This window comes from Varroa destructor, unplaced genomic scaffold (genome assembly GCF_002443255.2).
Source record: "Varroa destructor unplaced genomic scaffold, Vdes_3.0 BEIS01000002.1, whole genome shotgun sequence".
Taxonomy (NCBI): domain Eukaryota; kingdom Metazoa; phylum Arthropoda; class Arachnida; order Mesostigmata; family Varroidae; genus Varroa; species Varroa destructor.
The window spans coordinates 12,187,456-12,204,387 of NW_019211455.1; the positions used below are offsets into that span (position 1 = coordinate 12,187,456).

Sequence of the window (16,932 nt, forward strand, 5' to 3'; positions counted from 1 at the left end):
TATATATATATATTATAATTATTGTCAGTTTAGCTCTTTTTACCAGCTTAAGTCGATCTCACCGGTAATCCTCGTCCTACAGTTTACAAAATTTTCGCTTTATGAAGTGGGCAAACAACAGCGTATGTTCATTGCGACGTGAAGTCACTTAATAATAAATAAAAAATACTTCTCTGATTCTTATGCACACGACTATATCCCAGGCCTAGCTGTTCACTTTCTTTTTTACCTCACTTCGTTTGCAAATTATGTGTCTTTCTTATTTTGTCTCTGTCATTCGTACGTTTTTCCCTGACTCTCGTGTTCATGTGTTTTATACGCTTTCGTGTAAGAGCTTTAATCTTATAATATTATAAGTTCAACTATGTACAACACCTGGGTATCTGTGCCTGTGTGCGAATATACCTTGCAGTTAGAGTGAACCGCATAGAATTATATATACGTGTTTATAGCTAGACCTTTTATTATCATGTATTATATATAATTTATTACTAAAAATTTGCGATTAGATGGAGAAATGGGCTTTATTCTATATTTGTATCCCTCTTTTACTCTATGTAACGCCTTTACCATCAATACTTGTGCCCACTTCTGTCCTTTAAAAAACGAAAATCTACAGTACGGCTACCAAATATTAGCAATCAACCGTGCTAGCCTAACTTACTATTTAATAACAGGAATATTTTTTTCAATGAAATCTCTGCATTTATCCCTATGATTTTTCTTAAGCAGAGGTGATTCCTAAACAGGGTCAAGTTCTATCGAATGATGATATCTGATGTTTCTTTTAATAAAGGTTTCGCCAAAGAAAGAACCAAATTACTGTTGTTTAGATAAGTTTAAAGATTGAAGTAATAGTAAAATAAACAAAACGAAACACGCTTTTTCCATTATATGATCATGGAAATGGAATGCGTCAACTCGAGTATTTCAATGCATTCGACAACTTGGAAAGCTTAGCTTTTTCCTCAACACAAGCACCGCGAGACAGTCATTGCCGATAGCGGGAAAGCATCAAAATGAGAAGAAACAGCATTTAGTTCTGATATACTATTCATCACGAGATGTTGGGGTCGTTTCTCCCGACGTCAATGCTTGTTGTTCTGCATAACTGCCAGTGAAGTACACATCTCGGGTGTCGCACATTTCGAATCTAAGGTACGCACAACACTGCACCTGGTGCGAATTACTTATCTATTGCATATCTTGGTGTGCGAATCGAGCTGCTGCCAACGGTGTGCAACGAGACACCGGCGGCCATTGTCATTAGGCGAGTTCACCACTTCCATCACCCCGCTAAATAGCCGTTGGTATCGCAACGTCACTGCACTGTAATGAGGTGAAGGGTAAACCACCAGATAGCTGCGGTAACCTCGCTGTTGTTGCTGCCAGTCGAACCTGGTGTCATTCGGTGATGGGGTGTTGGTCCGACTCGGGCGCCAGCCGCATCCTTTGAGCATCGCGCTAAGTTAGCTGGAAGATGCGATCGTTAACAATGGCCATCGCCAATAGCACAAATCTGCGCAGATCCCTGATACCTCAATCGCCTTTTCCGGCTTCTTATCAACGCTGCGTCCTGATAACCAATACGGCTGATATTGTCGTTGTTGCTGCTGCTGTTGATGTAGTCAACATCTTTGTGCCTTTTCAGTAAAGCTACTTCACGCAGGCGTAAACGTACCATTAGCTATGTCAACCTGCATCTCTTGTTCCCTGACTTCTTCCTGTATCTGACTTTGATCTCAATTGTTCCCAGAGTCGGACCTCTGCTATACTCACACCTCTTCGTTTCCCAGTAACGGATACTCGGCCTCCTCAAGAGTATGCACTTTCGTCCAATCCGTTCGTGTACGACCGATATCGAAGAAGTCGGCAAAATTATTCCACATGCTTTTTCGCGAGAATGGTGAAACCACGTTGCCGCGTGGATCGCGACTAAAATGGCTATACCTACTACAATTAATTCGCTCGTTCGTCGTCATACCAAGCACGACGATTTGGTACATCTGGCACCAAAACAGACACCATACCCAGATCGAGTGTAGTAACGTGTTGGCCATTACCCAGGACACCCAGCCTGATTCGCTCATTACGGTAAGGGTGCTGGCTTCGCCATTATGTAGTTTGTAATTGCGGCCTGTAAAGTATTCGTACAAAGCGTACCAGACGAACGATAACATGATACAGAGAAAGAAGAGGTACAGCATAAAATTTTTATGATTCTTTGCCCCGATACAGTTTGCCACCCACGGACAGTGGTGGTCGAATCGGGCTACACAGCAGTCACAGATTGAGCAATGCTTGGAACGGAGCGGCTTGCGAACCAGGCACGAGCTGCAAAATAACGTTGCGTCGAAACCATCACGTTCGGATAGCTCGATAATCGTTCGAAACTGATGGTCCCGATCCTTTGGTATAATGCCCGGATCAGCCCGCCACGATCTCCAAAAGTTGTAGAAGAGCCCGGCCGAGCAGAAGATAAACAGCATGTTTACCTCAAGCCGGACGTACTTTGCAAACTCCAGAAACCAAGTGACATACATCCAAAACTTAGTCGCCAGATACGTACACACTGGTAGGTAGTCCATGCAAAGGTACTTCGTTAACGTCCCTCCCGCTATGATAGTCATCATTAATGCCAGAACCTTGAGTATAGCTGGTAACTCGCTTTGCAAGATGCTGCCGATGGCAACGAACCCGAAAAACGGCACACACATTACTAGCCACTGATTGAGGAGTTTGTCACGCGGGATTTTGCAGATCGTCTTTGGTTGTTCGGCTTGCTGCAGTTTGTTGAGCAGAAACGTTTGATTGCTATTGGCCGCCATTTGTTTGGGTGTTGTCCCCTGAGCGTTTTCGGCGCTCACGTCGGCGCCCATTTTGACCAACTGAGTGAGGGCGGTCAAATTCTTAGCGTATACCGCCCAGTGTAATGGCGTATTCTTATGGACGCGGTCGCTCATTGAATGACTAGCCCCCAGAGTAAGTAGCAGGCGGGTGGGGTCTGCTGAGGTCTGTACACGGTATGTTGACCACATTAGCGCCGTCATGCCATTCTTGTCCTCCAAGTTGATATTAACCCCCTTCGCAACGAGGTAAGCGACGATCGGTGTATGACCAAACTGAGCAGCTAAATGGATACATGAACAACCTTCGCCATCGCGTAGCGTTGGATTAGCTCCATACTTCATCAAAAGCACCACCTAGAAGTACATATAATAAAGAAATTTGCACCATTTGCATACAAGTTGGTTTCTAAATTATGGAATGAAGGTACGCTTGTCCATGACACGAACGTACAACATTTATATTTAAAAATAAATTTCTCATCATTTAAAACGTTTTAATTCTTCAGCAGCTCTTCTTGTCACTTAGTTCACCTAAAATCAATTGCTATAATAGTGATGCATCTGCAAAATACGACAGGGTTAAATTAACTACATTTCATTCCAACATCAGTAAAAATGCTGTTTTATGGAAGGCGTAATGCGTACCATCGATAGGTGACCCTGCCGGACAGCCCATTGCAATGGAGTGGACTCAAGCTCTCCTCCAATTGCATCCACGATAGCGCCTCGACTCACAAGGTAATGTACAAGTTCCAATCGATTGTTGATGGCAGCCCAGTGCAGCAGAGTAACATTTTCCTAAATGATGGTGACAAAGGAGCAATAAAATAAGCAATAGTCGTCACCTACAGTAATTGACAGGATAACAAATTTGTCAGCATTTTTACTAAAATAACAAATTAAAAAGACAATAAATATTTATACAGACTAGAAAAAACAGCAACAGCAATTTGAAACGATACAAATTAATTGTACTGACACAATCACGTTCATTGACGCCGTGCCCCTCCTCTTCAACGAGTTGTCTAACGCGCGAAAGCACTCCATATTGAGTGGCCTTGACAATATCGAAGGATGCACCCTCCCCGTCGGTCACCATCTACAAATCGAAACATAACAAGAGAGAACATTTTGGCTGATTTATTGTATGTTCTGAAAAGTATTATCTCGATCTGACAGCCTACACATGCTATAACTAATTAAATATTTGAAAATAAAGGAGCCCCTTCATTGTAAAGCAAAAACGTCAATTATTAGAAAGAATTGGCGGATAGAAACCACTTGCGAAATGAGGGAAATCACCAAATGCCATAAACTGAGTAAAGGCTTAACAAGCGTTAATCATAAGCTTCATTACTGAGTGTGTCTTTTGACATAAAGAGCCATAGCGAAAAGCATTTGAACTTGGAGCTTGAAAAGCGTTTGTGACTTTTACAGCTAATTAGTGATGTAAAAATGTATCTGTACTTTTTTTTTCTAAGGATCTGCCTGATAATGCCTGACTATAAACAGATCTTTCAATAGGTACTTTTCAATTTTTGTATTTGGATCACACAAAGGAAGTATCCCGTAACAAATATAGAACTCGTTTTAAAGAATTAATTGTTTTCCATGAGGCAGTCACGCCCACAAAATTCAATTTTTAGCATTACCTCTAATAAAACTCACTTGGCCAGGACAACAAATAGCCAGGCTGCCACAATTTCTTTAATTTGGTAAGAAAGATTTAGAACTCATTATATATTGTATCTCTGCATAATTACACATTTTCCGACGCACATTTTAGACCATTAATTGCTGCGGTTAGATACAGGTGTTTATATATATATATATACATATATATCATGTCTTGCAGCTCACTTCGGTGGAAGTACAGCGACACGACATTTCTAGGCACATCTCACCTTTGTAGATTTTAAAGTAATAGTATTTATTATAATGAAATGGGCCCTTTTGTATGGCGATTGACTTACTCAGTCGTGCAAGAATATATTGCAGGTAAAGAACTACACTGAATAAACGCACTAAGAACGGTAAGACCCAGTATCTGGATGTTTGTATAATGGGCGCCTTTCGACGCAAATACCAACGGGAGGTTCAATCGTATCCTTTAGTTCTATAATACGGGTTAATCCTATAAATAGTATAACTATCCCATGCTGGATTTAATATGCGAAATGGTGAAAAAAATTAAAAAAGCTACAGCATTGGGACCAGCGGAATTTGTGCTAACTATAATGTGTGCTTCAGTGTACCGAATATGGCTCGATTTACTCTATTACGCTCGAAGCGGTCTAGTTTTTAATTAAGCGACACAGTTTTTTCCCTCAGGTTATCACACAGCGGACTATGTTCGGTGGAAGTATAGAGACCACCTGATGTGTAAATATTTATTAGATCGTTACATTTACAGTTACATTTCAACTATATACATGTTGCTTAGTTGAGCCGAAAATTATCCTATGTGCGGCGCATAAGGCAATCATTACCAAGCGAAGTGCTGAGCATAATCTATACCTCTTTGAAAACACGGCATACAATTTATGTGAACTAAAGGGTTTCTTGTATAAATACAGCCAAATATAAAATCTAAGTAGAATGATTATTATATATTGTGCTGACAAACTAGCTATAGATTGCATTTTAAAATGTTTTGAAGATGGCGCCACTTTTAAAGCGTTTTTTAGGCTGATAACACACATACAGACACAATAACAAGGTAGCTTTCCTAAAACAAGCATGCAAAGTCTTTCAATTCTTGGAACGCGCGCCAAACGATTGGTTCTGCTGAAATTTTTCGCCAGTTTGCCCTGTTCACGTTAGCGATTTCGAAGTAGATCAGGCAACGACCAACGAGAATTCTTGCTTTCACTACGGAGCCGACATATATACATATTTAACTAGTTTGATCAGTTAGCATCATTAATTTATGAAGATAATAATCAAACAATATGAATTTTAATGACACGCAGTCTCCGTCAGCGATATATAATCTACGTTATTAACTTCACGAAGCAAACATCCAGAATAACTTGACCTGACGGCTCCGCGCAAATTGTCGTGTTTGTTTCCGAACGAACACCCAATCCTGTATTAAGAAGACAGAGAGCAACTGCGACAAAGAACATCATACCACAATGCTCGGCTTAAGCTATTTTAGATTTCCATCAATGGAAATACCAGTAAGTACTTTTACGTAACTTGTAGTATAGTGCTCTCCTGTAAGTCGTCCTAGAATATCGACAAAGATAATATTGCACTAGTTTCGTTATAAATTCAACGTCGACTAAGATCGCTGGATACCTGTCACATGTCCATGCACCATGTCACATGCGTCCGCATTTTTTTTTGACATATTATGACTTTGTATAGAATAATTACAATTCGTGTTACAACAGTGAGTATAAGTAGCACCGATCGATAGAAACACAGACACTGCACGTCATCCTAAATGGGATGACTCCGTAGATACAACTTGGCATCATACCATTCTGCAGTACAGATGAAAACGGGCTTGAACGCATCGATTAATTCACCTCACGCAAAATGTACCACCGCCGTTCTTTATCGCGGGGTACTATCAATTCAATATGTAACAATGAATCAACTTCTCTAGGAGGGTGTTCTTATAATGTTGGCCACATTGCACGGCCCTTCACTAACACCCAAGCAAAATGTCTTCTTTTAATTCCTCCCTAGGCACACAATAGTCCTCGAAGTCCGGACTACGTTCATACAAAACCCCTACGACGACAACTCCCCATTCACTGTCGTTGACCACCGACTACAAGGCACTAGGTACACCTCACTACACCCTGCATCGAGCGTTCGGAGATTCTACCCACCTTTTCACGAGAGATCATGGTCACATCGGGGCATAGAACTGTGTTGAAACCGTGACATGGAAAGCGGATGGCAGCCAAGCAATAGCAAATTGGCTGCAGGCGAAATTTCGCAGGCCTTTACGCCACACAGGTAGCTGCCCGTGTTCGCCTGTCACACTATAGCAGCCCCATTCCCTGGAGAGCAGTGTGATACCACAACATACAAAGCGATATTCTGCGGAACGCGGACAGTGCTAAATCAGTCAAAACATTGCACCTCCAATACTTTAAGATTATCATATTGTTTCTGCTAAGTCGAATTTCAGTAGATATCGTGACCACTATGCTTCACAGATGTTTAGCATGATTATACTAATATAGCTTATAACTAGTAAGATTTCAACCCTCAAAATGGTGCGATTCCGAGTATTAATGTACTTGCAGTTGGGCGGGCTAAAAGGGGAAAGCAGTTGCTTCGATGGAACAAAACTCTGCAATTTATTGTGCAGCTGTTCCTCCGGTGATAAATTCGTGATTTGCTGTTATACTTTACATTACAACTGGCGGCTAAGGACCCGTAAGGTATTGTGAGTAACAGTTTTCTCAACTGACGTCTATATTATGCTACGAAGTGTTGGCCAGTTAAATGACCACGTTAAACAGCTATTGGCTTGTTATGCATGTACTCAAATGTTCAAATATTGTGGTGATATGAGAGGTCAGTTCTTCGCAGCTGTACTTTTCAGTATTGAAATGTAAAGCCTTATAAAAAGACCACTAAAGGTCGCGCCATTCTGTATCAGGGATATTTCTTTGTTTTTGCAAAACGTACCACTCAAAGGGCACTACGCCGATTCAAATACAGTATGCAAGAAAATACTGGTAGAAGACAGTGTTTTGTCCATAGATATCAACACTAATTAATTTTTTGAGCTTGACTATTTCCTTTTTTGACTTTGCAAACCTTACCATAAAGAAAATAAAGTATAGCAGCCTGTGACACATAGGGCATAAATATGCGTAATAGTTCTGTAGAGTGGGTAATTAGCGTAAGCCTGTTCATAATACAAATTAGAATCAAGTCTTACGATACAGTGGGCTTGCTTAAAAGTGCGATGCTCTATAAGGTTGTTTCGGCATATCGATTTCAGTTTGATGATATATCGAGACTTCACAATTTTGCAAGACAATTTCACCTTACATTTCGGCTATCATAGACCAATAGGCGATCTGTATCGATTTGGTGACACTCATTGCTAGATAATTCGGTACGCTGTAGATCAGCTAATGTTAATGTAAGTTTGTTACTTCGTTTTTGGATATTATCGCAAAAACTGGCGGGATTTACATTGACACCTAAAACTGAAATCGTCTGCTTTGGTGCATTAAACAGAAATTATATCACCACTGTGCATTAACTTAGACGCAATCGAAAATGGGTTATATTGATTGCGTTACATTAAGCATTAATTTTATTATTTGTATTACACCGTTATGTTTTATGCCAGCAGACTTACTGAGAGGATTGTAAGAATATAGGCAAATTGCACTCCTTTTTATATTTCTAATTTTCGTTTGCACATTGTGTCATTGATAAGTTTCTCGTTTTTATTGTCGTTTTTAATTCTCTTCTAAGTACGCTGTGTACAAACAGTATCACTTTCAAGTTTGCCATATATAAAAGAAGATGCACTTATAATCCTGGAAGCTATATAGATCAGGAAGAAGTGAAGTTGTATGAATCATTACATTTCGAGCGTATATAGAACAAGATGTCATCGATATGATCGATGTCACAGAAATGAAAAGAACCAAATGGCGTCAGAGTACAACTCAGCTCAGTACTAATATGTATACCGTACAGGTTAAACTAAGGTATCATAGCTTCTTACTCGCTGCATCACGTGTCGGTATTGTCAATAAGGTGTCACATGTTATTGTTTGTGGAAAGAGTTTTGACGACTTTATCGGCACAACGCACCGTTCGGATGAAACAAAATGTTCGATGTATGCACCACGTTGCAAATAATCATGGTCGTGGACGAAAATTTACCATAAATAGATATTTTTATCAAAGTCGTGCATAACCATGATGGTTATATAGTCTTTAAAGAGCAGTGCCCGCATTGTCACTGCTCCTCTTCTTTTCGAAACCAAAATGCAAGTTGTAGATATGCCAGTATTTGTGCTACACAAAAGTCGACCGCGCACTACGTAATCGAACTTTGGTGTGGACCTATGGTAGACGAATCATAATATTTGACCTTCGTGACCTTGCAATAGATGATTATAAAGCATCGACTTCTAGCCATAATCATAGTCCTTTCTGAACAGAAAAGCATTTTCTTTTCAGTTTTGTTGAATGACTGACTTCTTCGCTCGCAATCATTGGCTTCACCTCTGGCTCTTGTAGAGGGAGTATATGGTCCAACTTCACAAGTGTTTTCATTTGATATCTTCTGTGAAATAAATATACTTGAAGCTGTTTTAGCCACATAATAGAAGGGTCTTTGCCAGATATACTGGTATATTTTTCTTTCTATTGCACTGGTTTGAACAAATGCGTTGGGAAATTTAACTAATTGTCCTCCATAGATATACATTTATTGAAAAATCCCCGGCAAGTGATTTTCCAAGGATATGTTCACGTCCGCGTGATTGGCGATGTATTAGCCGCAACAACCGGAGTTTTATATCAGGTTTCGAAACTACTGTATGATTGATTTTGTTTTTTTATGTACTAAGTCAATTATGCATTATCAATTCGACATTATCAATTCAGCCTTTAATAAATTTGTTCATGGGTAATATCTGTGCACAATTCGTTGAACAAGGCAATGCGACTAATGAACTACTTACCTGGTAGGTGCGAAACGTGTATTTCCATTTTCTCGTGTCAGCTTCTCTAGGCCCGGCCTATTGTCGCCTCTGGCGCAACTGCGCTTAAGCAATGGCAGTAGCTTCGACGGCTCCGTCAGAATGTCCCTCGTCGCTGGTAGCGCCGTCACCGTTACCCGATGTTCCTGTGACATTACAATCGCTTCTTGAACTCAATCTCGCTTACCAAGATTTGGTTCAAGGGCTCATTAATGAACTGGAGACAATTCTCATGGAGAACGAGATGCTACAAGACGAAGCCGAGCAGATACTTTCCATACAGGTATTATACAGACGGCCTACATTATATTACGAATTTCTTTAGAAAGAGGTAAAATATGGCATTGGCTTTTTGTAATATCACAGCAATTTTATATATTCATATCATATCATCCACAGTCATATTAATGTGTTAATAATTATAGTTTATATTAGTCAAATGACCTGTTATAAGCGGTTGACCTAGTACAACGACCAGACACGATTGGAGTTATAGTGCTGCGTAATATGGCATTTCATCCAAGCATGGTCGGAGTAATTGGCTTATATCAGAAAAGTTAGTTAATCGAAAATGGTTGCTTTATTACAGGCCCAAAATCATAAAATAACATGCCGTGCGTTCCGTTTTCCGTATTTCTTCGACGAACAAGATAGGCTGCCTCCGCCTTCGGAAGAGAAAGTTGTTAAAGACCGCCTGGGCATCAGAAATTTGGTAAGTATTGACGAAAAATCAAATTGTGAAGCGATGATTTAACCAGATTAGTTATGTAGTTAGTGCGTGTCAGTTGTTTAATTCCCTTTACTTGAACTATTTATATGAACTAGCAGAGCACATAGCTCTACAAAAAAACTACTATCCTACTGTTCCGCGTATACATTTGTTGATTATTTTAAGATATTTACCTAATCTGTGCTAGTGTTCATCTTTGTCGAAAATTGTGTACTATCCTATAAGCTATATTGTGTTTTTCAGTCTCTTAGTAAAAAATGGGTAGCAAAAGATTTACTTCGACTTGAAGAAAGTGTCTTTGTGTCGGTTAAACGTCAAGTGGTGTCGAGACTTTTGGCCAAAAAGGCCAAGCTTGAGGAGCAATTGGAGACTTGCGAAAACTCCGATGTCAACAGTGAACTGTTGCGCATCAGCGAACAGCTGAACGAGATACAAAATATGCGAAAAATTGACCTGCTAAGGAAGTATCGAAACAACGAAAGGGTAGATTGGCTGTGTATAGCAGTCATTGACTTCGCTGGTCGCAGGGGAGACCGAGACCTCGAACTTATTTGGGAGAACCTCGTTTGGCCAAACATCAGCTTGCCCCAATGGGACAACGTCAATCTCACGGTTAGTTCAAGCAGAGCCACTGGATACTGGACTACACCATATTATAAAATGATGAGAGATTTGATTTTTTTTTTAGTAAGATCTTGGTCACCGATATACGGCCAGGGTTGTCACTTTTGCTTTTTACTTACCATATTTTGAATCCTAATTTACATGTACTGTGTCGAAATAAGCTACAACATTGCCCACATTTTTCCTGATATGCATATACTAAATACAATCAATAAAACTTCACCAAAAGAAACCGTAAAACCGCCGTCAAAAATAAAAATGTTACCCGAAGTGCTTGCTAGACAACCTTTTTGGGTACGCTCGCTACTGACAAAACCTTCCTAAATACTACAAGCCACATGATAACACATTTAATTCTGTCTCTATGCTTTTTCAAATTTATTTTCAGAAAATGGACGAAATGATCAAGAATTCCCCGTCGTACCCGCCTGATTGGGAAGCGATAGCTGCTGCATGCAACAAACACGTTGTACAATGTTGGGAACTTTATCTTGGGCAGAAAAACCAGTCTGCTAATATTCTAAGTGATGGAGAGGTCTGGCAACTGTACAGTAAATTAAGAACTCGCGACTACGTGCCTTGGTTACGAATTGGCAAAGAGCTGAACACGTTCAGGTACGCTACGGTTCCAAGACGATTTCAAGACGTTTCTTGTTTAGGTGTTATTTTTACTTAAATTAAAACTGTGTTTTTAATCGCATAGAACATTTCCAGTGGTATCTCCTCTTCTCGACAACTTGATATCACATTGAATGTTTGTTAATTCTACATGGTTTTCTTGTTGAGACAAAGGGCATTATTATACGGGGTTAGCTAGTATAATTATATCGCCTAGGCCTTATGGCAATTGCTTAATATGAAGCGTAACTGTTTAATGCATATTGGCCTGGTTCATTCATCGGCTAAATGAATTTCATGCTAAATGAATTGAGTATAAATCGATCGACGGCAGAGGAGATGCAGTAACGCGCTAATCTCAATGACACATAGCGACTCACTCCAATAGCAATGGAGATTGAGGCATTTTAGTAAGAGACTTGTAAGATGTGTTCAGTAGCTTTCTAGGTGTATGACTTCTCATACATGTGACGCATCACCTTAAGGGGAATAATCAGCTCAACTGTTCTCGCCAGCAGTTTGCAAAGAGAATGCCGACTCCATAGGACAGTAACTAATAAACAATGGGATAGTACAAATGCAATATATTAACACACTAGTATATTTTTATATTCATCTATAATTATAATGATTATTTGCTGCCATGATTTTCAAGTATTCAGACTGCAAAAACTTAAGAGTAAAGAAAATCCAGTGTCATGTTTTGGATGAAGGGTTTTGTTTGGCAGTACTTCGAAAAAATACTGAGTAAAGGGTTTCGAACGTGCGTGGCTGAATCAAATATGAGAGCTGATAAAAAGCTAGTTATGCTTATTATTATTGCCCTTTATTTGTATATATCGTAGGTCTAATCAAAACTTTAACCAATAGCCAATAACTGATGTAACCAATAATTTGTTCAAATTCAAAACATTACCGCAGTATTGTTGGCTTTAATACGTCTAGCTGAACTGACATTCGGGTAAAGATTCATAAAGATGCCGTATGTTGTCTTCTATTGTATTATTAGCCAGGTACGTGTGACCCGTCGTATCGAGGCAGCAGCGTGCCGGATGCGATGTCGATGGCGCCTTGAGGACGATGTACTCCTTTTGCTAAGTATATATCTGTATAGGGGCATGTGCAACTGGTCACAGGTCAGCCGTTGCATGAGAACGCACTATACAGCTCGCACGGCAGGTCAGGCGGCAGGAAGGATCGAATACCTCCTTGGGGCTACTTCCTTGCAAACGGCCATACGACATCTGGAAAGTGGGTGCTCTAAAACTAAACTTAATTTTTCTGTATTCTTATTTCCAGAACAAAGGTTTAATTGCAAAGACCAAATTATCATTCTATATGTGAAAATATAATAATATATATTTGGGTGTTTCCTGCTTGAGACAACTAGAAACTGGTTTCCACTCAGTGATGCGACGTATTTTTATGGAGCAAGAATTTTTTTAAGAAGTACAATCATATTTTCTTTATACTGCGTCGCAACATTTAAATATGTTGTATCCATTAGGCATGCCATAGACAGATGGCCGTTTAGTTGGCTCCGGTTTAGAATTTGAACTACTTTTTTATTAAATCGATAATGATTTTTGTTTCTCTCCTCTTTTGTTTCTCTACATGTGAAGACAATTTATCCTTTTATTCGCGATATTGGTTACACATGTCTTTTGGGGCTAACAATTGTATTTCAGAGATGAAAGCTTCAGACACTCGCGTTCCACTGCCAATAAGGCGCTGCAAACAAACAATGATCCCATGGATGTTATCGGCTCTCATTTCCGTCATGAGTAAAGTAAGTTTCAGTTTTTTTCGTTGCTTTTCAAGAGTTTTTTTTCTAATTTTATTTTGATTATTTGTTATTATTTTTATTTTGCATCCATTTTTAAGGGTATTCTATCTCTGCAATTCTTATTGTACTATGGAATATTTAATTTGACAAGACGTAAATTAGTACAGGTTATAATAGTCATTAATAATATAGTCATTGCATTTCGATTATGGTTTTGGCAGGTGCAAATGAGCGTATTTTACAAAGATGATTGCGTGGGAGAACTACAGAGAGTCTCGCTGAAAGTCGCAAGAAATATCTACAACCTGATTGATTCAAGCAAGAGAAGCTTGGCAGTCTCCGATAGGTAATTATCCTGTTTTTTTACTTTTTAAGAGGTAGACAAAGCATGCAATTGGAACGTTTTACCTATGCTGCTTTTATGTCTGATCATGGCAAATATATTTTGAATTCAACTGAATGGCCGTTAGTTTTGAAGACATTGTGGCGTAAGCATGAACTTCGTATACAAAGCCGCTTTTTCGGCAGAGTCAGGTATAGCAGTCTACCTTTGAATAACTATTATATGGACGTAAACCTGAATGATTATTTATTCATCCAACATATATATTTGGCATTTCTATTTTTATTTGGGTCGAATGGAATGACCTGGGCTATGAACACATCATACAGTAACCATTTTTGACAGCCGAAATATATTTTCATTGTAGGCTAGATCACCAAATATCGCAGCTGCTTGCTCCTCAAGCGCCGCTACCAAAACCTGTGAGATTCCCAGGTGGAGAGGTAATCTTCCCGTTGATGCAGTCTGTTATAGAAAAGAAAATCCTTGGGTAAGTAGGGGTATATAGGGGTATACTACTTTCCGTATGGTAAATACTGTATTAGTGTATCTACTACGTTTCTCGCTGGAAACAGAATCAATAGTTAAAACAAAATCTATATGTATTATGCTACTATGGTGCGTGCTATTCATGTTGCTGGGACATGCATAACAATACAGTCTTCGTGTTCGTAAATACCAAATATAGTTCGTGAGCTTAGATAACATTGATGTAGGCTTATCGCACTGTTTGAATAATAAACGACCTTGAATGTGTACCCCTCCGCCTCCCGCCCTTTTAGAATGGACTCCGAACCTGTGACAGCTGGGCCAAGTTTCACGGTAGTGGAAAAACGAATTGAAGCAGTGGCAGAGCTCGAGCGAGCAATAGAGTGCGGTCTTTTAATGTCCACAACTTCATCGTTGTCCGCAGCCCAGGTAAAGAAACTTCAAGTGACAACAGGCGTTTCGCGGCTAGGAGAAGAGGTCGCAAAACTTGTGACGAGTGGCTATAAAATCGCTAAGAGTTGCTTGTTAGTTTATTAGGTTTTAAGGGTCGCTAATATTTCAATTTGTCCAGGGTGGCTGCAAATGATGACAATGTAAAAAAGTACCTATGCGTTAAAATAGGAACGACTTAGTCTAGCTAGAATATTTATAACAAAAACTCTGTTTTTTGACTAGACCTTTTTTCTTCTGGGCTGGCTGAATGGTCTTCGAAATATATGACTCTACGTAAAAGTATTGTTTATGTATTTCCGTACGGTAGTAACACCGCTTCAGCGCAAGTGTTACTCCGTCTATAGCCATCTCGTTAAACGTATCCTTTAATAGCGAAGATACTAACGTCAACTATGAACCTAACAATCTGAGTAGGTTTTCATTGAGAATCTGAAAAATGAAGAAGAGCCACTTGACCCTACTGTTATCTCTTGGATAGAGGAGCAAATCGAGAACGAGCCCGCGTTTGCCGATTTCGAGAAGCATTTCAATGCTGTATTTACATTACCATTTTTAATGACTAAGGTATGGGTTTGTTTGTTTATTTTAAAGTATGTGTGATTTTGTAGGCTCAGTTAAGGGCTAATGGTAATAATTATATGTAGCAATTTATCGTGATCCAAATTTAATGCGAGAGTTATTGTTGTTTCAAGCAATTATTTTTTTTACCCTTTCGAAATTTCTCTTTTAACAACGATTTTAATTAAAACCAAATTTTTTCGACGTCAGCCTAACTAATAGTAGAACATTGGTTTTCTTCCTTATCTATGCGATTATTGGCGTGGTGCAAAATTAGATCGAAGTTCCTGAAGTGAAACCTATGGTTGATTTTGATGACGTCAATACCAAAAAGAAGCGTAAAGATATTAGTTTTCGGCGAAAGAGGGGATCTAAAAAACCCTGGATCAAGGTAAGTCAAGTTTCCTTCGCAACCTATCATTCCCCTATTGTATTTAATTATATTATGTTTCCTATACACTGTTTTTTAGATGGAACGGAACTTTATAAATCCTTCATAAAATAAATCTAGGGATTTTCTGCGTTACTACAATTTTTTCCTTTCAATTTGTTTTAGGCGCGCTGGGATAAGCACAGACAGGACAAGTTAAAGGCGGAACTGACCGAAGCTGAGGTAGTTCCTGTGGATATCGACGTCAGTGTCGAGCGGGCAGATGAAGAGATTATAAGTCCGCCAGAGTCGCCAGTCAATGTTGCTGAACCAGGTGACATTGTGTTTATCAGAGTACAGAATTTTGCCGACTCATCGAGGCCAAAATCTTGAAGAGCGCCACGTTAGGGCAGTACTTTCTTATCTGTACCTCTGTCGTATACCGCAAAGTGTCTATCATCAGCCGGCTAATCAAGCTATCAGCCGCGTTTAATTTCGACAGTTGTACCGAGTACTCACAATTGATTTCACCAAGAGAAACATTGGAAGTGATGCAAGTATATAGACAAAGTCGCACTCGGCAAAGGTTTAATTTTTTTCAACTTTGAACTAACGAAATGACGTAATTGTGCATATCTGTGCTAGTAATAAATTTATTTAGGAACTCTTCAAGTCCCGAGCTAAGACATTTTCGTTCCAGTCGAGCGAGTTGATAAGCTCAATGTTAATAAATGAACGAAACGTTTTATCTTGCGAGGCTAGATATTGTAAGGGGCAAAAATGTGCTTCACTTTATTAACAACACGGTTGTAACCATAGCACACTAAGGATCTCATTAACTTTGTTGAACGCACAGTTACCGGAAGGTAATTAGGTGGAAGAAATCCCATATCAAATTTTCTAAATAAGACACGATAAAGCTACCAGACAAATAGACGTTGTGGTAATTCAAGATCAGTAACAATTCTATTGGGAGTGCATGTTGTACAGAATGTGGCCGGCACCTCCAACGGCATGTGTGTAACATTAGGCTTAAATGTTTATAGAGGACGAAAATAATTAATATGCGAGATAATATTATGTAATTAATACATTAATGCCAAAGCGAGTAATAAATTCAAATGCCAATATGGAACCACTAACTTGGAAATTTTGATAAAGACAGAAGATGATACGTTGCAAACAGCTTTATCTGTAGAGAGCGCTTAGTTAATCGGTTTAATCATTAAGAAATTTCCATTGAGCTAAACCAAGTGAAAAAAATACCAGATATGGACAAAAATAAATTTTGATGTCTACTTCGTAAAGCTTTTATTCCATCATACCTTTAAAATCTTATAGAGAAATATTTATATAGAAAATCGAATATTATATGTTTTAAGCATAGAGTCTCTCCTGGACCAAAAGCTGA

At 39.1% G+C, this 16,932-nt stretch overlaps 2 protein-coding genes across 5 annotated transcripts; one reads left to right on the forward strand and one right to left on the reverse strand.

Annotated features, from left to right (window-relative positions):
* Positions 1–181: 181 nt before the first annotated feature.
* On the reverse strand, positions 182–9,670 carry Hip14 (palmitoyltransferase Hip14). 3 transcript variants are annotated; one of them, XM_022791536.2, is made up of 4 exons: positions 9,533–9,670; positions 3,829–3,948; positions 3,495–3,647; positions 182–3,203 (listed from the first exon to the last, which is right to left on the reverse strand). In XM_022791536.2, the coding sequence occupies exons 2-4, from the start codon at positions 3,946–3,948 to the stop codon at positions 1,776–1,778; spliced, it is 1,701 nt and encodes a 566-aa protein (XP_022647271.1). In that variant the 5' UTR covers positions 9,533–9,670; the 3' UTR covers positions 182–1,775. The 3 variants fall into 3 exon arrangements, with proteins under 3 accessions (XP_022647271.1, XP_022647269.1, XP_022647270.1); XM_022791534.2 differs by lacking the exon at positions 9,533–9,670 and adding an exon at positions 6,695–6,867; XM_022791535.2 differs by lacking the exon at positions 9,533–9,670 and adding an exon at positions 6,337–6,688.
* LOC111244420 (snRNA-activating protein complex subunit 4-like) lies at positions 9,624–16,828 on the forward strand. 2 transcript variants are annotated; one of them, XM_022791529.2, is made up of 12 exons: positions 9,624–9,833; positions 10,140–10,262; positions 10,524–10,892; positions 11,293–11,519; positions 12,532–12,773; positions 13,211–13,311; positions 13,530–13,654; positions 14,019–14,141; positions 14,434–14,569; positions 15,008–15,157; positions 15,429–15,542; positions 15,708–16,828. In XM_022791529.2, the coding sequence occupies exons 1-12, from the start codon at positions 9,624–9,626 to the stop codon at positions 15,912–15,914; spliced, it is 2,127 nt and encodes a 708-aa protein (XP_022647264.1). In that variant the 3' UTR covers positions 15,915–16,828. The 2 variants fall into 2 exon arrangements, with proteins under 2 accessions (XP_022647264.1, XP_086835136.1); XM_086979010.1 differs by lacking the exon at positions 15,008–15,157.
* Positions 16,829–16,932: the final 104 nt, after the last annotated feature.